Genomic DNA, 27,404 nt, shown 5'->3' with positions numbered 1-27,404 from the left:
GGCTGCACAGCTAAACAGAGAAGAACCAGGACCGGAGTCCCGATCTCCCAACTCCTTGCCCAGAGCATCTTGTCACACTGTTACATCTGGATACCCTTGTCACTGTGTGCAACAGTGTGTCCCAAACCTCAGTCACTTGCAGTCTGCTCTCACAATTTCTATGAAATTATCAACCAACTCTTATTTACTTATTTTTAATGTACTTACCTTTAATTTTCAAAAGGAATTTTGAAGGGAGAATTTATATCACTAACTCAAAAGTAAAAAAAAAAAACAAAAAAAAACAAAAAACCCAGTATTGTTTTCCATAGATGAAGGCTAACCATAACTTATAACCAATAATAATAAAAAGAATTAAAACAAATCATCATTTAATTCTAGCCAGATGAAGCTTTTGTTCTCTCTCTCTCTCTCTCTCTCTCTTTTTTTTTCTTTCTGCTCAGAAAGGGGGGCTGACAAGTATTAAAGAAACATACTGGGGGCGCTTGGGTGGCTCAGTCGGTTGAGCATCCAACTTCAGCCAAGTCACGATCTCGCGGTCCGTGAGTTCGAGCCCCGCGTCGGGCTCTGTGCTGACAGCTCAGAGCCTGGAGCCTGTTTCGGATTCTGTGTCTCCCTCTCTCTCACCCTCCCCTGTTCATGCTCTGTCTCTCTCTGTCTCAAAAATAAATAAATGTTAAAAAAAAAAAAAAGAAACATACTGGCACCAACCTAGACTTTCTCCTCGTGGTAACCAAATGGAAAAAGGAAGAGCTTTCTATATGCTTCAGTGTTAGTTACTACTGTGCCTTATCACCAGTGGTGTGTGACCTACCCTAGGGGAGATTCTGGGTCACAAACTCATCATTCAGGATAATTTTCCTAAAGCTGGTTCAGCAGGTCAGGTAGAGCCGAAAGCCAAGAAGAAAAACAACAAAGTGGAGCCCCTCCCCAAGATGGATGACCGAATAGTTGTTTTTTTTTAATTTTTTTTTTAACATTTATTCCAGAGAGAGACAGAGCATGAACGGGGGAAGGTCAGAGAGAGAGGGAGACACAGAATCCGAAACAGGCTCCAGGCTCTGAGCTGTCAGCACAGAGCCTGACGCGGGGCTCGAACCCACAGACCGCGAGATCATGACCTGAGCCGAAGTTGGACGCCCAACCGACTGAGCCACCCAGGCACCCCTGTTTTTTTTTTTTTAACAGAGCATTTAAAGATAATTTTTTTTAACCTTTTGAACCCCCCCCCCCCGCCACTCATCCACTTCTCCAGCCCCACCCCCACCCCCTCTTCAGCCCCTGGCCTGCTCTCTGTATCTAATAAGCCTGGTTTTTGTGTTTTTGTTTGTGGGTTTATGGGTTTGGCAGGGGAGGGGGGATTTAGATTCCACGTAGAAGAGAGATCATATGATACTTGTCTTTCTCTGACTTATTTATCTTAGCATAATGCCCCTAAGGTCCATCCATAGTGTTGCAAATGACAAGATTTGATTCTTTTTATGGTTTAATAATGTTCCAGGGTGGGGCGCCTGGGTGGCTCAGTCGGTTGGGCGTCCAACTTCAGCTCAGGTCATGATCTCGCGGTCCGTGGGTTCAAGCCCCGTGTCGGGCTCTGTGCTGACAGCTCAGAGCCTGGAGCCTGTTTCGGATTCTGTGTCTCCCTCTCTCTCTGACCTTCCCCCATTCATGGTCTGTCTCTCTCTCTGTCTCAAAAATGAATAAACGTTAAAAAAAAAATTAAAAAAAAAAATAATGTTCCAGGGTGTGCATATACACACCACTATTTCTTTATCCATTCATCCACTGGTGGACCCTTCAGTTGTTCCCATGTCTTGGCTGTCGTGAATAACTCGGCAGGGAACATAGGAGTGCAGGTATCTTTTCAAGTTAGTGTTTTCATTTTCTTTGGGAAAATGCCCAAAAGTAGATACACTAGTTCTGTTGTTAATTACTGAAGGAAACTCCATCTTGTTTTCCACGGTGGCTGCACCAGTTTGCATTCCCACCAACAGGGCACGAGGGCCCCCTTTTTCTTTGGGCCCTCACCAACACTTGTTATTTCACGTTTTTATAGCCATTCTGGCAGGTGGGAGGTGTTATCTCATTGTGGTTTTGATTTAAATTTCCCTGACAACTAATGATGATGAGCACCTTTTCATGTACCTGTTCACCATTCGTATGTCTTCCTTTGGGAAAATGTCTATTCGGTCTGCCCATCTTTAAATCAGATTGGTTTTTTGTTTTGTTATGTTGCTATTGAGTGGTATGACTTCTTTATATATTTTGGGTATTAACCCTTTATCAGATATATGATTTGCAAATGTTTTCTCCCATTTGGTGGGTTGCTTTTTTATTTTGTTGATGGTTTCCTGTGCTGTGCAGAAGGGCTTAGTATGATGTGGTCCCCTTCTTTGCTTCGTTTGCTTTGATGTCAGATTCAAAAAACCCTCACCAAGTCAAGGAGCTTACTGACAATGTTTTCTTCTAGGAGTTTTATGATTTCAGGGAAACATGATGTTTCTGACTGTCTACAGCTCTCTGACCTAATTGATGGCGTGCTGAGTGCTGAGTCCTGTGGGGTTGCTCTCTGGGGCTAACCTGGGAAGTGTTCACATGAAATCCTGGGCCTCTTCCACACCTGCCTGCAGCCCTCATCAGCTCTTAGAGGCCCCACGATGCTGGGGGCAAAGTGGAGATGCTGTGGGAGGAAGCCTGGGGAGAGTTGGGGAGCTCAGGGCTAGCTAGTGACCCAGCCCTTTCTTCTCTTCCCTCTTGACTGCCCCCGAGGCTTGGAGCATGGTAGCCCAATTCCCTGAGCATGAAGAAGTTCAGCAACCCTTGGCTAATTCCAGGAACTCCAGGCCCAGCCTCAGTCACCAGTCTTGACATGACTCCCTGCTTTCCCAGCCCAATTTGTGTGTGCTCGGCGATGCATTTGGAGCAAGGTGTGGTTGCAAGGGTACCAAACAGTCATTGTCCTACACCTTCACACTTGTGTCCCAGTCAAAACAGACCAGTTGTCATGACCATGGGGTCTCCTTGCCCACAGGTGTCCCTTGGAACAGAAGGTCTTGTGGCCCAAGTCTTTGGGCAGTAAGGTTGTGTCACACAGCTGAGCAGCTACCCTCCCCAAATGTCTCTAAGCATCGCTCACAATGGGCCAAAAGCTGGGGGCACGTATTTCCTATGTTTGCAACCCCTGGGGAAGGAGTTTTCTAGGAGCCAGCAACTAGCCAGAGAGACAGGTAGAGTTTCTGCAGAGCACCCCCGAGCTGCAGGGGCTCCTTGCCATTTAGACTTCCTTTGTGTCACCAGACTCTGGTGACAGAGTGGTTGGAAGACAAACACCAGGAGGGAGGTTGGAGACCTGAGTCCAGGTTCCCAGCTTAGTTGTGTGGTCTTAGCCAAGTCTCGAGTTCTGTGAGCTTCCTACATGCTCACAGAGAGCACAAGGATGCGGCCGTCTGCCCTGACATTTCACTGGCAAAGCAGGAGACCAGAACGCTGTCCAACAGGAGTCTCCAACAAGATGCTGAATGGGGAAGCTCTTTCCACACTGTAAAGCACCATGCCTGCTAAGGTGTTTTTACATTATGTTCAGAGGAACTTCCAAATACCCTCCCTCCCTGGGTCCCCTGCCAGCAGAGTGATGTGTGTCCCAGGTAGGCAGGTGTGCATATGGGAATATGTGTGCATACATGCACACGGGCTCCCCTTCCAAAGTGAGACACAAGCCCTGGGGGATCCAGCCCCTTTTCAGGTGAAATTCTGTCCCTCCTTTCAGGTGAAATTCTTGACTATCTCATCAGTGGGAGTAGTTTCCTTCCACTGTTGATGTTTCCGGGGAGCTCTGCTCTGGGAAAAGTAAGCATCTGTCCCTGAGGATGTTCCCACCTCATGGCCTCTGGCCCTCTTCTTATGTCTGGAGGCACCTCCAGGCCCGGTGTATGTATGGGATCGTTAAGGGGGCCACCGAGCCTCCCCCCAGACTTCCCAGCACAGTGTTGGGGGTGGGTGGCTTGGTAGGATCTTCCTGACCCTCAAGTATGCTCATCCAGGAACTGGTGTATCCTCTGAGATTCCAGGAGTTAGTTCAAGTTCGAACTTTATAAGACTCCTTCCCAGGATGAACAGTTACTGGGACAATGGAATCAGCCTCTGGGCTCAAAAGGCAGAAGCTGTGACCACAGAACATGGGACTCCTGGAGGGCAGAATAGTCATACCTCAGACTTGTCCGAGCCCATGTAAGACAGGTGGCAAGATTCAGGGGTCCCTGGCCCCCGGGCCTGTGAGACCTGTGTCTCAGGTGGTAATCACCTGCTGGGGATTTCCTTTCCCAAATCTAATATGTGAAACTTTAGGTCCTTGCTCCCCAAACCCATCCTGGGAGTTCCAGGAGCTAAAAAAACAAAAAACAAAAACCACTGCTCAGACGTGAAGGGGGAGAGGTGCCAGAGAAGATTTTCAGAAAATCCGCTTTTTCCCACAGTCGAGCCGTTCAGCCAGGAGCAGGATGTGGAAACGGAGCTGGGTGCTGGAGCTGACACGGTTGTCTGTTCCGACAGCAGATGGTACTGAGGGCCAGATCTCAGCGAGGTGCTGGGGTACACAAGTGTGTTTGGGCCTCCCGCTGCCCAGTAGCACCAGGAGCTGCGGTGGGCCTCCCCTCCCCCCAGCCCGAGACACAGACTTGGAGCATGGAGCCCAAGAGGGCAGGTGCTTCTTTCACCGGAGTTGTGAGCTCCCTGGAGAGAGAGAGCAGCACCATCTTGAAAGACCCACAAGCCACAGCCTGGAGTTTCATAGGATCTTTTCTAGCTGGGCTGCAGTTGTCCAGAAAACTTGTTCTGAATTACCCACATTTCCCACTACTGCCCAGATTGATGCGGGCTCAGAGTTTCCACCTGTTAAAGGTTACAAGGGACACTAACCGTTATTAGCCAGCTCTCTGATGAACTCTGTCCTCATGGGATAGGCGTCAAAACTTTCATGGGTTTTTTTTGTTTTGTTTTGTTTTGTTTTGTTTTGTTTTGTTTTTGCACTTAAAAAATTCAGGCGATAGAAGATGGCCAACGCGTGACATCAGGCCGTCTCAGATTCCTGTTGTGCCTCCCCTGACTGGGTAGACAGGGAGCTGGTCATCCATCAGGCTCTGCCCTTCAGTTTGCAAACTGGGGTTCCCTCCTGAGTAGGCACTTCTGGTCTCAGGGTGCTGCGGATGGAATCGTGGAGCAGCTCTTCCCTGCCCTTGAGGACCCCGCAACAGGGGCCCGCCCACCACAGCCTCCTCCAAACAGAATGAGTTTGCTCTTTGCCCAGACGTCAGGGCTGCTGAGTGAAGGGGGGTGGGGGGGCTGCTCTGCTCTCCACGTGCCACACAAAGTCACGTGCCCCAGAAAGGAAGGAAGACCAGCCCGGGGTGGGACCATCTGCTCCTCGCCAGAGAGGGAGCAGAGCCCAGGGGGAGACAGGGACTGGCACTCCTCCTGCTGAAGTCCCACCTTTGGTGACTCAGGCCCAGTGGCTCTCAGTGACTCAAACTGCTGAGTAAGCAGCCACCTCTACCCCCTGCACGGGGGGAACTCCCCATGCCCTGGGGCCCTGATTGTCCCCTCCTGGGCAGCCCATGATGGGAGAGGACCTGCGCCTTCCAGATCCCCAGAAAAAGTAGAGCAGAGCTGCCACACAGCATGTGAAGACCCCTCCGGCCACCCTGTGACAGGCCAGCCACGCCAGTACCGTTTTATCTCCCGGGAGGATGAAAGAGAGCTATGACATGTCTTCTACACCAGGGCCCTCAAACGGGCACTGACGGGGGGTAGTAGGTACAAGGGAAGTGGCGAATGGGATCTGTCCTCAAGGCATTTCCAATGAAGGTCTTTCCCAGGAGGGCTTCGCCAAGCCCAAGAGGCACAGAGACCCCATGAAACCGTGTGCGTGCGCTTGCTCTCATGAGAAGGGCGTTGGAGATCACATTGCCAAAGGTGGCCCTGCTGGGCACTCTGCTGGGTGCGTGACTGGGCAGGGAAGAGCAGGGTGCGTCCTGCTGGAGAGCCGGTTCGGCCGGTCCCACCTTGCTAGCAGAAGCGTGGTTTCAAAATGGGCTAATAGCTGGGGACACAGACACTCTTTTCATCTTGGTCTGCCCAGCACATGCCTGGCTCCCAAGGAGTCAGCAGCTTCTGTCTGATCAGCCTGAGCTGGAATAGAACTCTCTAGGCTCAACCCACCAGCTAATATCACCCAGGTCACAAGGTAAAGGGAAGAATCCTGGACCCCTTCAGCCTGAACTCATGCAGGGCCACCCTCACAGACTGGCTTGCCTCATCTGGAACCTTCCTGCCTTCCTAGCAGCTCATTTAGTTGTTGAGGCTCTCCTGCACCCACGGGAGTGCGGGAATTCCAGTACAACAGCCCAAATTTCCATCCCCAGCACAAAGTCCCATGGCAAGTCACAACTCTTCTGGGCACTTGCAGTGAGCCCAGCCCTGTTCTAGGCACAGTAATTTGGGGGAAATGACAGAGACCATTAGCAACTAGAGAAAACACAAGGTCACAGTCAACAGGGTGTGCAGATGACAGTTTGGAGACAAGGCCTTGGAGAAACATAGGATTTGGGTGGAGGGGCAAGGAAGCTATGCAGGATGGAGAAGAGGTTGAGCAGAAGCAGGATGTGGTCAATGTCACCAGACAGTGTAAGGGGGTGTGTTGGGGAGGGGAAGAGGTGACCAAAGAGACAAGGGCCAGGCTGGTGATTTTGTCTTGCAAGAAGCAGAGAGACACTGTGGGCTTGTCAAGCAAGGAAAGCTTTGTCTGAGGAAGGTCAAGTGGATGGCACCACCAGGAAGGCACCAGAACCCCAGGGGCTGGGTTAGGGGCTGGCAGGAGGCACTAGAATTGTCCGTTTGTGAGCTGAAGCTTGTCAGGGCCACAGTCTGGGCAGTGGGAATGGAAAGGGAGGAGTCAGAAATGATTCTCAGTTGGAAGGACAAAATGATGCCATCTCTTCTTAAATGGTTAGTCACTCTCATGTCCAATGATCTTGGGCCAACAGGAGCTCTTCCAGTTCAGGGGCCTCTTCAGACTGAATGGAACTCTCAAGGGAAAGCTGACTATCTTCAGTTCTTTGAGACCTTGGATCTTGGGCTCTATTAGTCTAGTCATCTTCTAGGACTCAGTTTCATTGCCTGAAAAATGAAGGGGTTGGCTTCTGAGCACTTCCTGGTAAAAGGGGGAACAGGAAGAGGGGCTGGGGAGCATTTGGCAGGACATAGAATTCCACTCTTCTCCAAGAAGGAAGGGGAGAAGAAAAGAAAGGTGGGTTAGTTACAAGACCTAAGTCATTAGCACAAGGGGGAGCAGAGCAGGACTTGGCTAGGAGAGGCTCCTTGCTAAAAGCAGCTCTCTCTAGCCCACCTGGAAGGTGGTTCCACGAGTTGACCTCCCCAGAGCCCCATTGATCTTCCAGGTGGAGAAGCATATCTGTCTGGACACAGCCTGGACTTCCCCCTGGCTGTCCAGCCCAGCCTGTTCTCTGGTTGAGGGTCAGCTCTGCCCCCAGAAAGTCAAGTTACTAGCCACTGGAATGTTCTGATGCATGGACCATCCCACCTGAGGCTGGAGTTTCCCAAGGAAGCATGAGATAACCAGACAAGGAGTGTGTGTGTGTGTGTGTGTGTGTGTGTGTGTGTGTCTCACTGTCCTTTGTATTCAAAGCAGAGGACGCTGCCAGAAGATCGCTATCTGAGTGTGGGGTGTGTCTGGGAGACCCGGCACTGGTAGGGAAGCTCTCCCACCTGCCGTGGGCACGGGCACGTGTGTGCACACTGCCCTCGTATTCCATTCTGGCTGCAGGTGCTTGCTCAGGATCTGAAAGGGTGGGTTTGGAAACGTGTGGGGGCATTCTTGCTGGTCACAATGGCTGCATGGCGTACTGACATTTAGGGCCTGGGGGCCAGAGGCAGCTAAACACCTGTAATACTTGGGACAACCTGCACAATGAAGAATTGTCCTGCCCCAAATGCCGACAGCACCCACGTAAAGAAACACTGTGTCATCCCTACATAAAGTCATACAGGCAGACCATACTCCTTTGTTTTTCTGAAACCTATTGAGGCCTATTCTGTGGCCATTGGGTGAGACTAGCATGGGTTCTAAATACTAGTGGGTACCCCTACCCGGGGCTGGAGCTGGCCTGGGTTCATCCCCCTCATGTGCCAACCTGGTCGCTCCTTTAGGTATGGCTTGGGTGATGTAAACCCTCAACCAGGTCCTACATGCCACCAGTCTGTGTCTAGTCTGAGCATCAGAGGGATACAGATGGCCCTACTAAACAAACATTTATGTCATGCACTGTCCTAAGCACTTCAGAAACGCTCATTCACTGAAGTCTCCCAACACTGGATACAATTATGATCCCAGTTTGACAGATGTAAAAAAAAACTGAGGCATGGTGGGTTTAAGTAACTTGACCGAGGCCACCCATCGAGCAATTGACATGGCCAGGACTCGGCCCAGGCCGTGTGGCTCCAGACTCTGTGTTCTTGACCACCGAGTCCCCCTCTGCCCGGTGAGCTAGAGGAATGCACCTGGAGTCCCAAGGTCTTGTCCTGATAGGCAGAAAAGGGAAAGGTCACAGGCCATCTGTGCCCAGAAGGCTGGTGATAGCCAGCCTTGTCTGAGCCCAGAGGGGTAAATGCAGACTCCCTGTGGCGCTAGGGCAGAAAAGGGCCTGGCTGAGAGGAAGCTCGGTTCCCACCTGTCAAAGTGATGATGACGGGAGAGTCACCCACAGCTATCCTCAGCCACCAGCAGACAGCACAGCAGCCAGCAGCCATGATACAAGAGTCGGGGTGGGGCTCCCAGGAATGGGTGACGCCACTGGGATGTAGCTGCGGGGGGCGGGGCAGGAAATTCGGTCCCACGGGGACAGCCCTGCCTTCTCCACCACACCTGACCCCTGCGGGCACATCCAACCCCACTCCCCGTGGGCAGCCCACCCTCACCAAGACTTGGCAGGGCTGCCTGCTCCTCCTTTTCCCAGCCCGGGAGAGCAAAGCCCAAAGCCTCTGTCAGGCTTCATCAGCGTGATCACATTTCTGCTGGGTTTGGTCCAGGATGAGTGTTTGGATTCCTCAAGTATCTGAGATGACGTCCAGGGGTGTCATTTACTAAGAACAAGAGAGTTCCTTGTTGCATTTCCATTTAAGGCTTAGCCTGCCTCCAAAGTGCCATCATCACCTCCCCGCATCCTGGGAGAATGAAGTTGAGAGGGGTGTGGCCATTGGCCTAAAGCAGGGGAGGCCTAATTGCATATTTTGCAGGTAAAGTCTACAAGGTGCTACAAAATGCGAGTTCCGAGTTCCCGTCAAAAACGCTCATCACTTCTCTTCCCTCTGCCTGTTATTGTTCATTTATGCCTCCCCGGCACCTGTTCCCTTTGGGTAGGTTGGTTTGACCCAGTTTGAGGAGGAAAATTGTGCCCACCGGAGTGCCCAGCTGAGCATGTGGGTGGAGCTGATGAGAGCACCGTTGTGAAGGTTAAAATTTTGTGGCTTGTGACTTTTGTGGTTTTTTTTAATTTAAATATATGAAATTTATTGTCAAATTGGTTTCTATACAACACCCAGTGCTCATCCCAAAAGATCCCCTCTTCAGTACCCATCACCTCCCCTCCCCTCCCTCCCACCCCCCGTCTTGTGACTTTTGGATGCCACCCCTTACTGGGACCTCAACCCATGGGTGGCTTCCTGCTGAGAGTCTCCCTGCAGAGACGAAAGGGCACTGGCCAAGAGAAGTCCCCTCCCCAGCCTTGTGTGGCTAGATGTGGTGTGGAGGAGAATAACCCAATTGCCCAACCACCTCTGCCACACACACACACACACACACACATACACACACACTCATGGGGTGGGGCAGGCAGGCTCCGGGCTGCTAGACTTGGCCTTGGCTCATCCCAGCAAAGGTGAGATCCAAGTCAGCACCTGTGTGGAGACATTTTATCAGGCTCGGTGTTATCCTCTAGTCTGAGAACAAGTCAGAGCAGGCAGGCCCACTGGCCTGTGAGCTCCTGGGAAAGTCCCCCTCGAACAGATCTGCTCCGAGCTCATTCCCACCAAACCTTCAGCTTTGCAGGCTCTTCCCAGGGAAGCTGCATCCCTGAGCAAGATCACACAGAGCCCTGGGGGTCGCTTCATTACCATAAGTTTTCCTGTTGGATTGAGCCTCTGCCCAGCCTCTCCCCACTGCAAGCTGGACAACGAAGCCCAGGAGGTCCCCTTGCGCCCCACCCTAAGCCCCTGGCCTGCCTCCCTGTGCGCAGGCACTTTTCTAAAAGGTGGCGCAGTAGCAGAAGTATTTTCTCTCTTTGGCCTGTGAGGGGTTCCCCCGGAGGGCCCGTTACCATTTGCTTCTTGCCCTGGCAGAGGGGAGGCAACGTGAGGAGTTCAACAGAGAAATAACAGTGGAAAACAGCCCTGGCCAGAATAGGAGAGATTTCCCCACCCTGAGTGCAAGTGGCCAAGCAAGGCTGGCTGTGTTGGAAGCTGCCGGTGTCTGGGAATGGCACGAGGTGACAGGGCGAGGGTGTAGGGACTGGGCTTCAGTCCAGGGTTGCCCTTCCCTCACTGAGTTCTTCTGTGCCTCCGACTCCCCACCTGGACAAGGCCGTGGAGGGCTGGGTCGGTGGCTACAACCCACTGTAGGACGTACATCTTACATCGCAGCCCAGCACCCACGTGCTGTGTCACACCACCACGAGTGTCTCTACTCCCGGCATTGCACTCGGAGAGCTTACATTCCAGTATATACTAGTCTATTCCATTTTTTTTAAATGATAGTCACAATCGGCTAAATTGATTTCCCAATCCATAATGGGTCACAATCTGCCGTTTGAAAAGTAATATATCAGATGATGGCTGAGATTCCTTCCACTCCAAACATTCTGGGATTCCACGAACATTATCACAGGGGCGGGGGGCGGACTCCGCCCCATGGCCAGCTGGATCCAGAATCCCCGGTCAGGAACCTTGACTGAGCCTTTCTCCCTTTCTCTGACCAGATCTACAACGGGACCCTCAAGCGGGAGAATGACAACAGACGCTTCAGCTCCTACAGCCAGATGGAGAACTGGGGCCGGCACTACCAACGGGGCAGCTGTAACGCAACGGGCGCCGGCAGCGACATCTGCTTCATGCAGAAAATCAAGGCGAGCCGCAGCGAGCCCGACCTCTACTGTGACCCTCGGGGCACCCTGCGCAAGGGCACACTGAGCAACAAGGGCCAAAAGACCACCCAGAACCGCTATAGCTTCTACAGCACCTGCAGTGGCCAGAAGGCGGTCAAGAAGTGCCCTGTGCGCCCGCCCTCCTGCACCTCCAAGCAGGACCCGGTGTACATCCCGCCCATCTCCTGCAACAAGGACCTGTCCTTCGGTCACTCGAGGGCCAGCTCCAAGTAAGTGCTGCCAGGCTGTGTTGGGGGCCGGGGTGGGGACCAGGTAGGAGACGGAGTTTGCCTGACTATACTACACAAGGTTGTTGCTGATGATAGGAAAGACGGCCTCTTGTCCCCAAGGGGCTCGTTGTCCCTGCGGGGGCAGCGGTGGGGAGGGGGACGCTTCCTGGCCTCAGGAAGTGTGAAGGGGGAGACAGAACCCAGACATTCAAACAGATGCATTGAGTATATAGGTTCTAAAGGGTCACGGGTTATGAACAGAGGGAGGCTAATTAGAGAAGGTTAGCTAGGCTCATGGTTCTCAAAGCGTATGCCTCCCAACAACAGCAGCAGCATCACCCAGAACTTGTGAGAAATGCTAATTTTCAGGCTGCACCCAGACCTACTGACTCAGGAACTCAGGGAGAGACCCAGCAGTGTGTGTTTTAACAAGCCCTCCAGGGGACAGGGAATCTGTGATCTTAGCCATGCACATCTCTATCCGTGTTCTGGAAGAGCCAACGAGTTTGCCCTGATGTAGACGATGGGAAAGGGGCCCTGTTCCACCTTATAGGACAAAAGACAGCCAAGACAGACATAAAAGTTGAGGAACCGGAGCTAGTGCTGAGGAACAGAGTACAACCCTTGTCCCTCAACACTGAAGGCCTGTCACCCAGTGAGAATGAAGGAAACGAAGGCGGGTGTCCTGTCAAGAGCCACGGGCACAAGGGGGCTTGCGGACGGCCACAGTGTCTCTGGGGACACTGAGCCTGCCCTCCAGGGCTCAGAGCCCCATGAACCTCCAAACTGTTCCTTATCACCGCTTAATGATCGTTTATTCATTTATTTGACAAACATTCACTAAGCATCTCCTGTGCTGGGGAAGTGTGGTAAGTGTAGGGACACAGCTAGGAACAGAGCGGCCTAGAGCTGTCCCAGAGCTACACAATTAACTGACAAACTGCTTTTCCTAGAGCGCCAGGAGCTTGCATTCTTCACCTCTAGTCCTCATAGCCCCTCTAGGCAGGTGCTAGAATTCCCGAGGAGGAAACAAGGCACAGAGATGCTTGCCCAAGGCTACACAGCTGCTAAAGCATTCCCACACTCTCCCCCACTCACCACTGTTTTAATACTAAGCTGAATCCCGAGGTAGAGCTGGACCTCTCCTAACTACTCAAAGGCCATAAGGTATATTTAGGATGATTCGGAGAAGGACCAAGAAACCCTCTCCCTTGGAGCAAGGAACAGGGCAGCGTCTAGCCCTAGCTTATTGCCCCAAACCAGAGGCCCTGAGAGGTCAAGGTCTAGGTAAGACATGGGAGGGGATGAACGTCAAGCCATTTAGAGATGATGTCTGACTGGCAGATGTGACATTTTCTCAGTTCAGGGCCAGGGTGCTGCTGATACAAGACAGGAGAGCTTCACCCCTTGGGCAGTTTTTCCAGAAATGGAGTTAGGATGCCACACTAAAACTATGAATTCTTACTGAGCATTTACTGTGGCAAGACTGAGGCTAGTAAAAGTGAGGAGCGGGCTTCCTCTAGAAATGCTGGGGAGATTTCCAGGGGGGTAGGGCTGGATGCCATAGAAGGGGCTGTCCCTGCCCTCAGGAACTTTCCATCTCTGTTGGCAACCAGGACACAGACAGGTGGAAAGGCAGCTGAGACTCAACATCACAGAAGCTGGAAGGATTCCTAGGAGAGAGGTTTCCTTGCCCTGAAATGTTCACAGCAGCAGGACCTCAGCAGGTCACATGCACCGTGAGGGGAAGGGAAAGGGGTACACCTGAGCCCTGATGAGGGGTCAGTGAAGAGAAGAGTCAGGCTGGAGCAGACCTTGTTAGGGGCTAGAGAGTGTGCAAGAGGGCTTAGCAGAGAGCCAAGCTATTAGGTTAAAACATGAAATTTTTAGTTTTATGGCTCAAAAAGGTTGACTATCAACCCTTTCACATGGTTCGACTTAACATGTGCCCTTGGATATTAGTCTAAGCAGTCTGCACTTGAACCTGCCGATGGGAACAACACAGTGAACCACGTTTTAGGACTGTGAGTATGGAAAAGGAGAGTCAAATTTTGGATGACGGAGCTTGGAGAAGAGAGCCAGTTGTGAGGGTCTCTTGCTGTAGTTCCAGTGAGAGTGATCATGGTCAGAAGGAAGGCAGTGACCGTGAGGTTGGGAGGAAGAAGCAGGTATGAGGATCTTTGTAAGAAGAATTAGCTGGACTTTGGAACAAAGGGAGTGAGGGCAGATGGCTGCATTGATGGATGGATGGATGGATAGAGACAGGAGGGAAGGAAGATGGATGGATGGATGGATGGATGGACAGTTGGACAGGCTCACAGCCATTCTCTTCCATTTTCCCAATACCAGACACAAACAAGAAAGATGGCAGAGAGGTGGGGAGCTTCCTCTTGGGAATAGGGCAGAGTTTTGTCTTGGTGCAGAGGTAATTTACCTGTTTGGATATTGACCCATGACCTGGACTTCATCACAGTGAGTGTTCGCCGTGGATGAGCCTTTTCCCTCCTCTGGAAGAGCTGTTCCACAGGAATGTTCTCCAAGTGGGCCTAGGGCTGCCTTGTTCTGGCTTTCCAGATTGCAGATGAGGCTGTGCCAGCTTGGGCATACAAGGGGAAATTCTCCCAGCCTACCCGGTAACCACCCCCCCCCCCACTGCCCATTGCCCACAGGATCTGCAGTGAGGATATTGAGTGCAGTGGGCTGACCATCCCCAAGGCCGTGCAGTACCTGAGCTCCCAGGATGAGAAGTACCAGGCCATCGGGGCCTATTACATCCAGCACACCTGCTTCCAGGATGAATCCGCCAAGCAGCAGGTAACTGACCACACACCCTCCTCCCCTATAGACCTGGGCAGGGACTGGGTGTGTCAGCCTGACCCCATTTAGACATGGGTGGGGACATCTGCACTTGCTCCTTCTCACCCTGCCCAGCTGCCTTGGGTGAGCAGTGTGCTTGGCATTGCCTGAGATCACAGCTGGGCATCTTAACCCTCCAGGTGAGTGGACATTAGTCAGGAATTTCCTCCACTGATCATGAAAGAGACAGCTGTGAGTTCAACAGAAATCCCCTTTCTCAAATTCCACTAAAGAGTATGACTACTTTCCACCCTTCAACTCCCTCCCCCCGCTTCCCTCTATCTGTCTCTCTGTCTCTCTGTCTCTGTCTCTTTGCCTCTCTGTCTCCATCTCTCTCTCCCTTTCCAGAGCTTGATCCTCTCTCTCCCCAGGCATGTGTGCTGGAAACTGGGGCTTGGTCATGCCCCCCCGAGCTTGGCTGGCAGGAAGGATGCCTATAGGGTTCCGCAGCTCAGCCCCAGGGAACTGTGCCTGAAATGTGTTTCCTAGAGATTCTAGATCCATCCAAATCAGAGTTCCTGTCACAGGAGAAAGTTCCCATGGGAGGGTCTCCTTTATGTCTGTCCTGCTTTAGGACTTTTGAAGTATATTTATAACCATGTCCTCTTGTCCTCACCACCGTATTTCAGAGGAGAAAAGTGAGGCTCAGAACAGAGGACTGCCTTGCTGAGGGTCTCCTGCCGAGGATGTGAGGGCGCTGGCATTGGAATCCATCTTGGTTTCTGGTCTGATTACATCTTGGTTTTCTGAGTACTATTACTCCACACTGGTTTTTTTTTTTTTTTGGCTGGCTTGAATATTTCTGAGCTGACAGTAGACTTTGGGGTCTGAGAAAAATCACTTCGAGTAGTGTCATCAGATCAGCCTCACCTCCTTGACTGGCCCATGTGGCACCTGTATGTCAACAGGTCTATCAGTTGGGAGGCATCTGCAAGCTGGTGGACCTCCTCCGGAGCCCCAACCAGAACGTCCAGCAGGCTGCGGCTGGGGCCCTGCGTAACCTGGTGTTCCGGAGCATCACCAACAAGCTGGAGACCCGGAGGCAGAATGGGATCCGAGAGGCTGTCAACCTCCTGAGGAGAACCGGGAGCACTGAGATCCAGAAACAACTGACTGGTAGGGATCCCCAGCCATGGAGAGCTAGGGTTGGGGGTGGGTGGTGTATAGGGCATTCCCTCCAGTCTGGGCCCAAGCACAGGTGCACATTTGACCTCCGGCTAATGTCTTGGGAGCCCCATGGTACTGACGGTGGCCAGGTTAGTGGCGTCCACATGGTGCCTACCCACAAGGTGTCAACCTTGTTGAAGATAGAAGGCAAGGGGTAGAAGGCTGGTGTCCAGGCAGGATCCATATTCAACAGACCCTGGGATTTCCAGACGAAGAGGAGGACGTGAAGTTGGAACTTCAGGTCTTAAGCGCCCTCTTGTGTCCAAACAATATGCTAAGCACTCAGGCCTGGGGCGCAAGGGTTAGAAGGAACTAGGAAGCCCTCAGACTGGACTGGGAGATGAGACCACGTACAGAGTAACCGTGATAAGTGTTTCTGGAATGACCTTCAGGTGGAAAATAGAAAACATTAGAAGACTCTAGCGCTAACATTTATATTAGAAACTAAACGTTTCTGGATGACCTTGCACATTCATAATTTTGACCTCGATAAAGAACTCTAGATGCTCCCTGCCCTCAAAGAACCTGAAGTCTTGTTGAGACATTGGAAAATGAGCTCAGGAAATAATCAGACACTAGATTTGATAGACCAGGCCTACTTGGAAGACGATGTTTCAGTAGGTCTCCCTTGCCAGAGCAGGCTGGGGGTGGCACCTCGGCACCTGGGGTCTTCCTGAGCCTGCCATGTGTTGAGTTGACCATCCCCAACCTCCAGGGCTGCTCTGGAACCTGTCTTCCACTGATGAGCTGAAGGTGGAACTCATCGCCGACGCCCTGCCTGTGCTGGCTGACCGGGTCATCATTCCCTTCTCCGGCTGGTGTGATGGCAACAGCAACATGACCCGGGAAATAGTGGACCCTGAGGTCTTCTTCAATGCCACAGGCTGCTTAAGGTGAGAGAAGAGTGTGTCCCTGGGGTCCTTTTGCCCCAGCCCTGGGCCTTTCTCCAGGCAGCCCCATCTTGGCCAGCCTAGGGCAGGGGACGTAAAATGCAGTCTGGCACTGATCTTCAAGGGCAGACTCCAAGAAATGGGACTCCAGCATCCCTAACTTCCCTGGATCTGGATAAGGCTCAGGACTCCATGACCTCCTGTAAGGGACCTCAGCAGACTTAGTTAGAAATCTAAGAGTAGAAATGCCAGATCTGAATATCCAAACTGGCTCAACCATTCCCCCCCTCCCGCCCCCCAAAAATGCATTTCTTGTACTCTCTTGAAGAGTGTTCTTTTAGACAAAAGTCTGCTGATTGGCTCCTAAATGAGTCACTTCCCAGCTGTGGTGCTAAGACCAACGGCCATATTCATTGGCATAAAGGTGGCACTGCTCTTTCCAGAGTCTCCTGAGTCTCATACCAGGGTGAGGCAAGGCCCCTGGGGGCTGTTGGAGGAGGGACCTTGGTGTGCTCATTCCAGAGGAAAGGTTTACAAGTGGGGTCATGGGTGCTAGGGTAGAGGTGGAACAGTGAAACAGATCCCCGTTAGGGTCACACCTTGCTCTGATGGGGTTCATCTTTCCCAACTCCTAGGAGCCCCGGAATGAGGGGTGCAGTTGGGGGGTGCTTCTGTGTTCTCAGCTTAGCTCCTCCCTGTCAGCCTCCATTAGTGGCCTCCAGTGAGCAAAGTCAGGGTATTAAGGACTTCAAGGGGCTGCAAGGCTATTAATAGCAACAGCAGCCACAGCCCGCCTGCAGAGGAAAATGGGCCCAGACTGCTTGGAAAGGAGCTCACTGCTGAGGCAGAACACAGCTTCCTTGTGGAGGGGGCATCTGGCCCCCAGCGGAGCACCCCTGGGCTTCTTTCCCAGATCCAGCCCTTGGCCCCAGCACCCTACAGAGCTTCTCCTCCTCCACAGAAATAAACTGGGCAGGTAGAAGCTTCCAGCCCCTGTTCAACAGGTGCCCAGTAGTGGTAGGGAGCGTGCCTCGACCTGCCAGCTGCACTAGAGCCATGGACAGTCATGAAAGTTACAGGTCTGGAGCCCAGGGGGGCAGAAAGAAGGGTGAAAAGAACTGAGTTCAAGGAGACCCCATCCAACCTCAACCAGGACCGGGCAGAATCCGCTGAATGGTTTTTCTTTCTTTCCTTCTTCCTTGTTTTTTTTGGTTTTTTTTTTTTGCCTTGTTCTCCTCCTGCCACACCTCCAAACTCATCCCCATCTCCTCTGCCCCTACTTCCCCCACCTGCTCTCTCCCCCGCGTGCCCCCCAACCACACTCTTCTCTACCCGCTTCCCTCCTCTCCTGCATCCTCACGGCCTCTCTGTTCTCTCCCTCAGGAACCTGAGCTCTGCCGATGCAGGCCGCCAGACCATGCGAAACTACACGGGGCTCATTGATTCCCTCATGGCCTATGTCCAGAACTGTGTGGCCGCCAGCCGCTGTGATGACAAGGTGAGCGTCCCACCCCGCTCTGGCCCCGGCCCCCAGTCCTCCTCTCTGTCCGGAGCTCCAAGGCCCAGGACCTCCCCAGGATCAGTGAGGGCAGCTCCTTGGCCTCCAGGTCCTGACATTTTTCTTTCCCAGGCTCCACGAGGCAGGTCTGCACTTGAGGGGGGCCCTGAAGGCATGGTCTGGTGACAGGACAGAAGGCCAGTGAAGGGGATGGCTGGATGCAGAGAGCTCTGCTGGCCTGGGGCAGTGCTACAGGGGCAGAATCCCCTCTTGCTCGCTTACAGGCTTTGTGAATGCAGACACTTCCACGATGTCTGTTTCCCGGTTTGCACTGTGCTCATTCGGAGATAATCACAATCCTATCTATGTCATGGGCTGGTTGAAGGACTCAATTAGTTAATAAGCAAAGCGTGAAGAGGGCCGGACACAGAGGGAGCTCTCCGTGAGCATTTGCCCCCACTGGCATTGGCAGTGCTGAGCCTGCCTGCAGCCCTAAGGAACCCCACTGATGCCCCCAGGGATCCTTCCTGCACCAAGGCTCCTTCTACCACAGTTTCCCACCACCTGCCAAAGAGACCATTGGCAAAGCCACCCTCTTGTCCCCTCTGGACGTTTGGACACACTAGCACAAACAGACAGAAAGGAAAAATCACAGAGGAAAGAGAAACTGAAGGCTGAGATATTTCTACCATGGCAGGACAGACACTCAGGAGAATAGTGAGTTCCCAGAGTCCCTAGATGACCAGGGGACTGTCTGGGCATCACGGCCACTGGGTCTTGCATAGTTTCCCTGTGGAGAGATTTTGTCTCCTGCTCATCCACTGGAAGTGACAACAGGGCCTCAGGAGAGAGAGAGAGAGAGAGAGAGAGAGAGAGAGAGAGAGAGAGAGAGAGTCACTCGAATGTTCAGCCAGGTCCCAGTGGACATCATGTTTTTCAACTCTGGATGCAACATCCCCTCTACCTGTGGAACCCAGACCGTGCAAGTCTGATTCCCTCAAACCCTAGCAGGGCTGAACATCGTTAGGAAGGTAAGTTTGCTGTCTCAAAGCCCAGCCTGTCCACTGAGGACAGATGGCAAAGACCTAGGAGCAGCTGCCATTGCAAAGTACTGGGTCCCAGGTCCCACTGCTCGTGTAGATTTGGGATGGGTCAACACCTTTGGTATTGGAAGCTGAGGACTAGCCATGAAAGGAGGGAATAACAGGGACATGGGGACTCAATGGCTTTTGAACCTAACTATGTCAAGGCTGCTCCTGTCTGTGCCAGGACAGAGGGTATGTTCTTTAATTGCCCAATCTGACCATTGGCACAATGGCTGTAGCAAGAGAAACAGTAGCCACTGTCGGGGCACCTGGGTGGCTCAGTCCATTAAGCGTCTGACTCTTGATTTCGGCTCAGGTCATGATCTCACGGTTTATGAGATCGAGCCCCGCATCAGGCTCTGTGCTAACAGCATGGAGCCTGCTTGAGATTCTCTCTCTCTCTCTCTCTCTCTCTCTCTCTCTCTGCCCCAGTTGCTCTCTCTCTCTCTCAAAACAAATAAACTAAAGAAAAGAAATAGTAGCCACTGTCTGTTGTGTCCTACCATGTGCTAGGCCCCACGATAGGCACTTCCATGTATAATCTTCCCAATAGCCCGATGAAGTAGGCGACGTCAGTCCCATTTTACCACTGAGGAAACGGGCCCAGAAGTTGAAGAAAGCCATGACGTTTCACACAGCTAGGAAATGACAGAACTGGATTCAAATCCAGATTCTGGGGAGTGTTACTGGGAGCTTTTTTCAGACCGCGGTGGGTGGCTGTGTTCCTCTCTCCTGGGTCAGCCTAAGGTGCCTGCCTCTCTCCCATTAGTTAGGGCAGGGAGTGAGCCCAGGGCGCCATCAGGGAAGGGCACAGGCTCAGGCGCCTTGCTTCTGCTTGGCCCCTAGTCTGTGGAGAACTGCATGTGTATCCTGCACAACCTCTCCTACCGCCTGGACGCCGAGGTGCCCACCCGCTACCGCCAGCTGGAGTACAACGCCCGCAATGCCTACACGGAGAAGTCCTCCACCGGCTGCTTCAGCAACAAGAGCGATAAGATGATGGTGAGCACAGTCGGTTCACAGAACCAGGGCCTGCTGCCCGCCAAGCACCCCGCTGGGCTCAGCTGCCTGGCCCACCCCTTCCTCCCTGCCCCCGTCCCCCCGAAGCCTGAAACCAGCCGTAGGAGACAAGCCCATGCCAGAGCCTTGGCCTTAGGATTGTGCTGCACCCTGGGAGCTGAGTAGAGGGCATTCTGTCTTGCATGCAGACAGGATCTGTGTTCTTGACGGTGGGAGCTCAGACCATCCCAAGCTCAGAAGCTTCGGTCCTCTGTTTTCACAGCTCATTCTCACTTGCCATGTAATTGGTAAACCCTGCCTCATCTTCTCCATTACTGTGGAAGGTTTGGGGGTAGCCAGGACTCTAAGCCCTCTCTGGCCTGGTACCCGCCAACCCCCGAGTCCCCCAGGTGCCACCAGAAGCAGAAGGGTGCTCTGGAGGGAGGGTCAGGCTCCCCACACTGGGCACAACTGTGGCTGCTGGGCCCCTGGACCATCCCTGTTTGACCCAGGGTGGGTCAGCCTTGGAGTCTGACTCTGGGAGGAGAGGAAGCATCCTGGTGTGAGACCCCAAAGCAGCCCGACGCAGCTGGAAGGTTTGGGCAGAGGCTAGCCTGCAGCACACTTCCTGCGATCTCTAGATTGCTCTCTGCCTCCCTCAGAGCCAGCCCGCAGGACCATGGCCCCTTGCCTTACTCATTCTGCGGAGCTGCTGCCGCCATGAGGAAAAGGGCACCGGGGCAGGTGCTTCCTAGGCCCCTTCCCTCAGGAACCAGGCCCCTAGAGCTGGGGGAGGGCACACAGAATGCTGGGCTCCCTCCCTTCACAAGGCTCCCTGCTGACCTGTCCTGTGTCCACAGAACAACAACTACGACTGCCCCCTTCCGGAGGAAGAGACCAATCCCAAGGGCAGCAGCTGGTTGTACCACTCGGATGCTATCCGCACCTACCTGAACCTCATGGGCAAGAGCAAGAAAGACGCCACCTTGGAGGCCTGTGCTGGTGCCCTGCAGAACTTGACCGCCAGCAAGGGGCTGGTGAGGAGCGGCGTCCGCCCTTGCACCCACCCCCATCCCCAACCCTATTTCTCCAACTTCTGCTCCCTTCCCTGCTCTCCCACAGGCGTGTGCACTGAGTCATGCCAAACACATATGACCCTCAGAGCTTGGCTCTACAGATGCAAACAGAGGGAATGTCATATGCTAGGCTCCAGCCAGTCCTCTGGGGAAACGATGAGGCAGTAGAAATGGCCCGGCCCTCTGGGAACTCCCAGGCGGTGTCTAGCGGGTGAATCCACTCCCGTTGGATTCTGTCTGTGCCCACAGAGTCCCCTTTGCCTCATGATTCCTGGCTCGGTGTTGGCCCCTGCCTGGGGTGGGGGACAGGGATGAAGGGTACATTTGTGGTAGAAGGAGTATCCTCCTCCTGTCAGTGTTGAACTGACAGAGGGAAAAATAGATGGTTTGGGGCTGGGCAGATCTAAAGGAAGACGATGCAGAATCAGTAGAGATTTTGAGGCCACATAGAGTTAGGAGGACGTGATGGAATGACATTGAGCCATAGGAGGCCTGTAGCAGCCAACAAGTATTTAGATGGGGAGACAGTCAACAATCGCTCATCTCTACTGAGGACAAAAAAGAATCAGGTGAAAGCAGGACCGGGGCGAATTGAAGTCTATGAGAGGATGGGGCTGGGGGTCTTCAAGAACTCCAAACCAGCCTGGGACCAGATTACAGACGGGCTGGCCTTGTGGCTAGAGGCACAGATGAGCTGACCCACCTCCAGGGGGCCCTGGATTGTACCTCCATGTGGGCACAGACCCTCTCTTCTCCCTTTTTGCCCTGGGAAAGTACTCGACAAATATGTATGGAATTCTACGGAGGTATGGAAGTTGGAAGGTGGTCAGCGCCTCGGTAATTGACAAATATCATTGACCGTGTGCTTTTGGGTGAGCAGATACTGCTGGGAAATGTGGGTGTGGTGGGGGGGACAGAGCTGAGACAAACAGGTGAGCAGTGGCATCTGACAGTTTTGTTAGACTGGGAGTCGAGTCGGGGCCTCCATGAGCCAGGGGTCTGAGACGTCCCTCTCATCACCCATCTTGGCTCCAGGCTGAGCTGGGAGAAGAGAGCAAGGTCAGGAAAGATGGGGGCACATTTTTGCCTGGGTGCTCTGTAGTTGCCAGTGTGTGAGCGAATTGGTGTCCCTCTTTGCCTGTGCTTCTAACAAGAGAGGGAAAAGGTTCCAGGGTTTTTTTGTTTGGGATTACATGGCCCTCTTCCACCATGGTGCCCGGGAAACCCCAGGCTAGGTCCTCACCCCGTCCTTCTTTCTCAGATGTCCAGTGGTATGAGCCAGTTGATTGGGCTCAAGGAAAAGGGCTTGCCCCAGATTGCTCGCCTCCTACAATCTGGCAACTCTGATGTGGTGCGGTCCGGAGCCTCCCTCCTGAGCAACATGTCCCGCCACCCTGTGCTGCACAGAGTGATGGGTAAGTGCCCACCACAGCGTCAGACCACCCCTCTCCCCCCACCCTCCAGCTAGGACTCGGCAGAGCCCTCACTTTCCAGAGCCTGCTGGAAGGTCACCCTCTGAACTTTCCCTAGAGTGAGCGTTCCAAGAGGGGAAGCTGGCCCAAGAGAGGCTTGGAGGTAGGAAAGGGCAGGGGTGCAGAGATCCCATCCGGGTCCTCAGCCCTGAGTTGGAGCTAGAATGGAGCCTTCAAGGGCCACCTTGCTAGAAACCTGGCTGAGGTCAGCGCAGGACTGTGGTCCCAGAGGGAGCCCCTCAGCCCCTCTCTCCTCCGGTCATCTGACCCCATGCCCTCCACTCCTTTCTCTCTCAGGGAACCAAGTATTCCCAGAGGTGACCAGGCTCCTCACCAGTCACACTGGGAACACCAGCAACTCGGAAGACATCCTGTCTTCAGCCTGCTACACTGTGAGGAACCTGATGGCCTCCCAGCCGCAGATGGCCAAGCAGTACTTCTCCAGCAGCATGGTCAACAACATCATCAACCTGTGCCGCAGCAGGTGGGCGGGGAGGGCAGTGGTCTCCACCCCCCACACACTGCAAAGCAGGCAGCCCCACAACCCTCTGAGAAGGCGCAGATGTGCAGCGAGAGCAGGACCCAGCGCAGGGCAGGAACCTGGGCAGGGGAGGCTTGAATGCAGAGAAGTTCCAGAAGCCAAGAGCGCTGTGGAGCTGAGCCCAGCTGCCAGGCCTCGGGGCTGCACAAAGGGGACAGAGGCAACACATTCTCAGCTGGGGGTCACCAGGGGACGAGGAGTCCTTAGAGGACCAACAGGAGGCATGGAGGCACAGACCCCACCATGTGGGAACTGTATTCTGCCCCATGGGGCTTTCTCCTCCCAGGACAAGGGCTGGGGAACCAGAATGGGAGAGAACTTCCCCCCACAGCCCCCGAGGAGAATCCCAGGCTACTTCTAAGTGGGCAGGGCTGCCAGGTTGTGCCCACTGTGCGGCGGGACCAGCCCAACAAGGCTCTTTTCTCATGCACCCCTGGGGCCTCCCCGCATCGCTAAGACCTGGAGGTGAGGGTGGAAGGGAGCAGGGTGATCATTCTCATGCCTCCCTGAGTCTCATCCCACAAATGAACTTCCTGCCTGCCCAGCACCTCGCCCAAGGCCGCAGAAGCTGCCCGCCTCCTCCTGTCTGACATGTGGTCCAGCAAGGAGCTGCAGGGTGTCCTCAGACAGGTAAGGGCCTGCCCTGTCACCCCCTGCCAGTGAGGCTGTCTTGCAGCTCCCCTTGCAGAGCTGAGGGCCAAGAAGAGAAGCAGAATGGCCCGCCCTGCCCAGTGGGCGTGACTGAGCCGCACTGCAGACAGACGGACGGACGGAAGGAGTAGAGACAAATGTGCATGATGGTGAAAGCGATCACACTCTGAACAAATCTCTAGGCTCGGACTCGGGGGAGGTGCTGAGTGCACGGAGGGGAGAGGAAATCAAGGAAATGTGTGAGACACCTGGGGCAGGATCTTCTAGGAGCAAACTGAAAACCAGGAATTCACTCGAGGGCGTGATGTGCACTGTGGCTGGAAAGGAAGGTTTGGGCTACAGCACAGACCCCTCTAATTTCTTTGAGAGTTTGCCCTTGTCAGAGGGGAGCCACTAGGGGTTTTGAGTGATTAAAGCAACACTTGGCAGCCTCCCTCCTCCCCAGGGGCGGGGCAGAGGGGACTGAGAGATGCTGGGGCGGCTGTATTTGCCCAGTGGTGACCCTGGCTCCTCCCTGTCCTCGACACCTCCCAACCTCATCAAACACAAAGTCCTACCTGGGGTCTTATTTTACCAAAATCTCTTCACACTGACCTTTCCCGCTCCTGCGGCTGCCATGCTTTAGACCCAGATGTAGACAGCGATGAGGCCGGAAGAAGGACAGAGACGGAATGGTCAGGCTGACCACGCTCGAGTTGTAGCCTGGAGACACTGTGGCCGCGTTAACACAAACAGATCGGTTGGGGAGAGGCCAAGTAAGCTTTGCGGGGACAGCGAGGGCAGTTCTGATTTGAAGAGGTCGAGTCTGAAGGAATTGGATTGGGTTGCAAGTGGGGGACCCAAGGAGCGAGGCCAGGCTGCCACACAGATGGGAGCGTTGTGCAGGTGGAAGCCATGAGAGCAGGCAGGACCATCACGGGGCACAGGTGTGGGGAGGAGTCTTGGAAAATAAGGGCAGAAGCATGGGGAAGGCGCTGACTTGGGGGCCGAGGAGTGCGAAGGACCAGGGAGCGAGGAGGAGCCGTGAGAGGTGGCCAGGAGGGGCCAAAGTCCAAGTGGGAGGGGAGAGCACGGGAGAGGGTAGGCAGCGGTTCCCGGGGCCACAGAGGCGCCAGGGAGGACCCTGGATGTGGTGACCGAGGAGTCCCAGGGCACCTCTAAGGGCACTTCCGGCAAAGCCAGGGGAGCCGGGCTGGGGAGGGACGGAGTGGGGCAGAGAGGAGAACTCCCCTCAGTTTGGCCCAGAAAGGAGGGAGACCGAGGGAGGGGTTAAAAGGTCTCTGTTTAATGACAGCGGGGACCCGAGCGTCTCTATCATGAGATGAAGAGTTGGCGGCAGAGCAGGGGACAGTGGGGGGGGGGGGGGGGGAGGCTGAGGAAGACTGTGGAACAGGTGGGAGCGGAGGTCAGGAGGGGCCTGACCGTGTAGAAGAGGAGACTGGAAGACAACCGCCCTGGGGCAGGAGAAACAGTTCCTCCTCCAGCGCAGCAGGGAGACTGGAGGGAGGCCCATGAACTACTGTAGTCAGAGACGGCTGGGAAGCCTGAAGGCCACGGCCGGCGGTGGCCCCTGTCCTCTGCTGGACCATCCAGTGCTCTTTCCCACCAGCACTGCAACGTGGGCAGGCTTGGCCACATGGCAGCTGCCGGGGAGACCCAGTGGAAGGGAGGTGGGTGAGGACGGGGTGAGAACTTCCTCAAGCTGTTCGATCGTGGTCCAGAGGGTTCAACGCACCCAGAAATACTGAGGCCACGCCCAGCCTGAGGCACACGGCGACTCTTCTTGTTAACATTCTTCTGTACAGCACCGATGGGAACCAGCTTCGCCATCCGGTCCCCACTGCTCCCTCTAGCTGTGGTTGTCAACAGCTTTGACGTGACTAGCTCGGTGCTTCTGTCCCCCAAAGCATCTGCACATCCCCCATTCATTAGGTTGTTACCACCACAGAGAGGCAGGCCGTGTGGCTTATGTCCATCCTGCAGAATAGGAGTTTGTCTTGATTCAGTGAGTCATGGCAGGGGCAGGGCTGAGACCCAGGAATTCTCACTCCTGGGCTCCTTCCACCAAATCCAGCCAGGTTCAACAGGAGCAAGCAAGCAAATCCACAGGAGAAAACCCAGCATCATGTGATTCGTGCCCAGACCAGGTAGGCCTGGGACTTTGAACCACCTGGTGTCTGGATCCCTCATTCCCACAGGCCAGTGAGAGCTGACAAGGTTCTCAGAGCTCAGGGCTGGCACCAGGGGCCCCTTCTGCCATCCTCATTCACTCCAGAGCATTTATTGACCACCTGCTGTATGTGTGAGAAACACTAGATGTGTCCCCCCTGCAGAGAGCTCACGCCAAAATTTAAAAAAAAAAAAAAAAAAACAGAGAAGAAAGAAAGAAAAAGACAGGGACAGTCAGAAGGAAGAACAACAAACAGCTTTTTAATTTGATGTTGGTTGTTGTTTTATTTAAAGAGTAATGAATATGAGCGTAAGTCCTTGTGCCTTAATACAGATTTCTGCAAATCCACGTAGGAAATTCACAAGCGCTGGTGGAAGTCCAGACACATTTTACTAACTTGTGGATATTAATGGCCTTATGTTTGGTTGCACTAATGAGGTCAGCTTTGGGGCGCCTGGGTGGCTCAGTCTGTTAAGCGTCCGACTCTTGGTTTCGGCTCAGGTCGTGATCTCACGGTTCATGAGTTCGAGCCCCACATTGGGCTCTGTGCTGACAACACAGAGCCTGACTGGGATTCTCTCTCTCCCTCTCTCTCTATCCCTCCCCTGCTTGTTGTCTCTCTCTCTCTCTCTCTCTCTCTCTCTCTCTCTCTCTCTCAAAATAAATAAATAAACTTAAAAAAAATGAGGCCAGCTTTAGCCCTGACACACATATATAATGAGCCCAGAGGGCTATGGTTTAAGCCCAAGGACACTCTGGGAGGGTAGTTTCTGACCCCGTGGGAAGTCCCACTCTATTTCAGCCTAGGGTGTTTCATATGGTTTCATGCTGTTTCTCCCCACCTCTACAGCAAGGTTTGGATAGGAACATGCTGGGATCCTTAACTGGGCCAAACAGCTTCAGGAACTTCACCTCCCGATTCTAAGAAGGGGCTGCTCAAGCAAGTACAGATTGCAGGTAAGAATTGGCTCCCCCCTGGGCAGAGTTATCTCTAGGACCCCTGCAGCAACCTTAGCCAGTCTCAGAGGGAAAGGCCAGGCCTGTGTTCCCCAGGGACACAGGAGCATCCTTTGATCTGGCAGACAGCATAACTGTAGCTGACACAAGGGCTATGAGGACAGCTGTATAGGTTGTTTGGGCAGGGTGCCATGGGCTCTCCCACCACAGGACATTAGGGATGTGCAATGTCTGAGCAGAGCTTCTAGATACAGCTGTGTTGGCTGTGCACTGCACAACCTAGGTGATGCCATTTACATGGGCTATGGTGTGAACGCAGCTGTACAATATGTCATCTGGGTTTGTACACCCACAGCTCACTTTCTTATCCTTTTTATAATTCACTTCCCAGTCTGCACATGCCTAATGTGGATAAGGTTATTTCCAGCTGATGACTCCAGAGACCAAAAACTCAGAACCGGTATCTATAACAAAGGCATACAAGCCTTAGCTTTCATTAGAACCACTTAAGATGCTTCCTAAAACACACGCTCCTGGTCTCAACCCCAGCACTTCTGACTCAGTAACTCTGGAGTGGAAAATGCATCATGAAACAAGCATCCGAG

At 53.5% G+C, this 27,404-nt stretch overlaps 1 protein-coding gene across 1 annotated transcript in view; it reads left to right on the top strand.

The window, feature by feature from the left end:
• Positions 1-27,404, top strand: part of PKP1 (plakophilin 1) — a 51,464-nt gene that overhangs the window by 20,513 nt on the left and 3,547 nt on the right. The window contains exons 3-13 of the mRNA XM_027074658.2: positions 11,043-11,437; positions 14,107-14,251; positions 15,202-15,409; positions 16,176-16,353; positions 17,734-17,848; positions 19,780-19,935; positions 20,793-20,969; positions 22,270-22,423; positions 22,778-22,964; positions 23,567-23,651; positions 26,693-26,799. Of these exons, the coding sequence (XP_026930459.1) occupies positions 11,043-11,437; positions 14,107-14,251; positions 15,202-15,409; positions 16,176-16,353; positions 17,734-17,848; positions 19,780-19,935; positions 20,793-20,969; positions 22,270-22,423; positions 22,778-22,964; positions 23,567-23,651; positions 26,693-26,767 (1,875 nt within the window). The 3' untranslated portion in view covers positions 26,768-26,799. The remainder of the gene's footprint in view (positions 1-11,042; positions 11,438-14,106; positions 14,252-15,201; positions 15,410-16,175; positions 16,354-17,733; positions 17,849-19,779; positions 19,936-20,792; positions 20,970-22,269; positions 22,424-22,777; positions 22,965-23,566; positions 23,652-26,692; positions 26,800-27,404) is intronic.

The sequence above is a fragment of the Acinonyx jubatus genome, chromosome E4 (assembly GCF_027475565.1).
Source record: "Acinonyx jubatus isolate Ajub_Pintada_27869175 chromosome E4, VMU_Ajub_asm_v1.0, whole genome shotgun sequence".
In the NCBI taxonomy this organism is placed as follows: domain Eukaryota; kingdom Metazoa; phylum Chordata; class Mammalia; order Carnivora; family Felidae; genus Acinonyx; species Acinonyx jubatus.
This window is presented reverse-complemented; position numbering and strand designations above follow the sequence as displayed.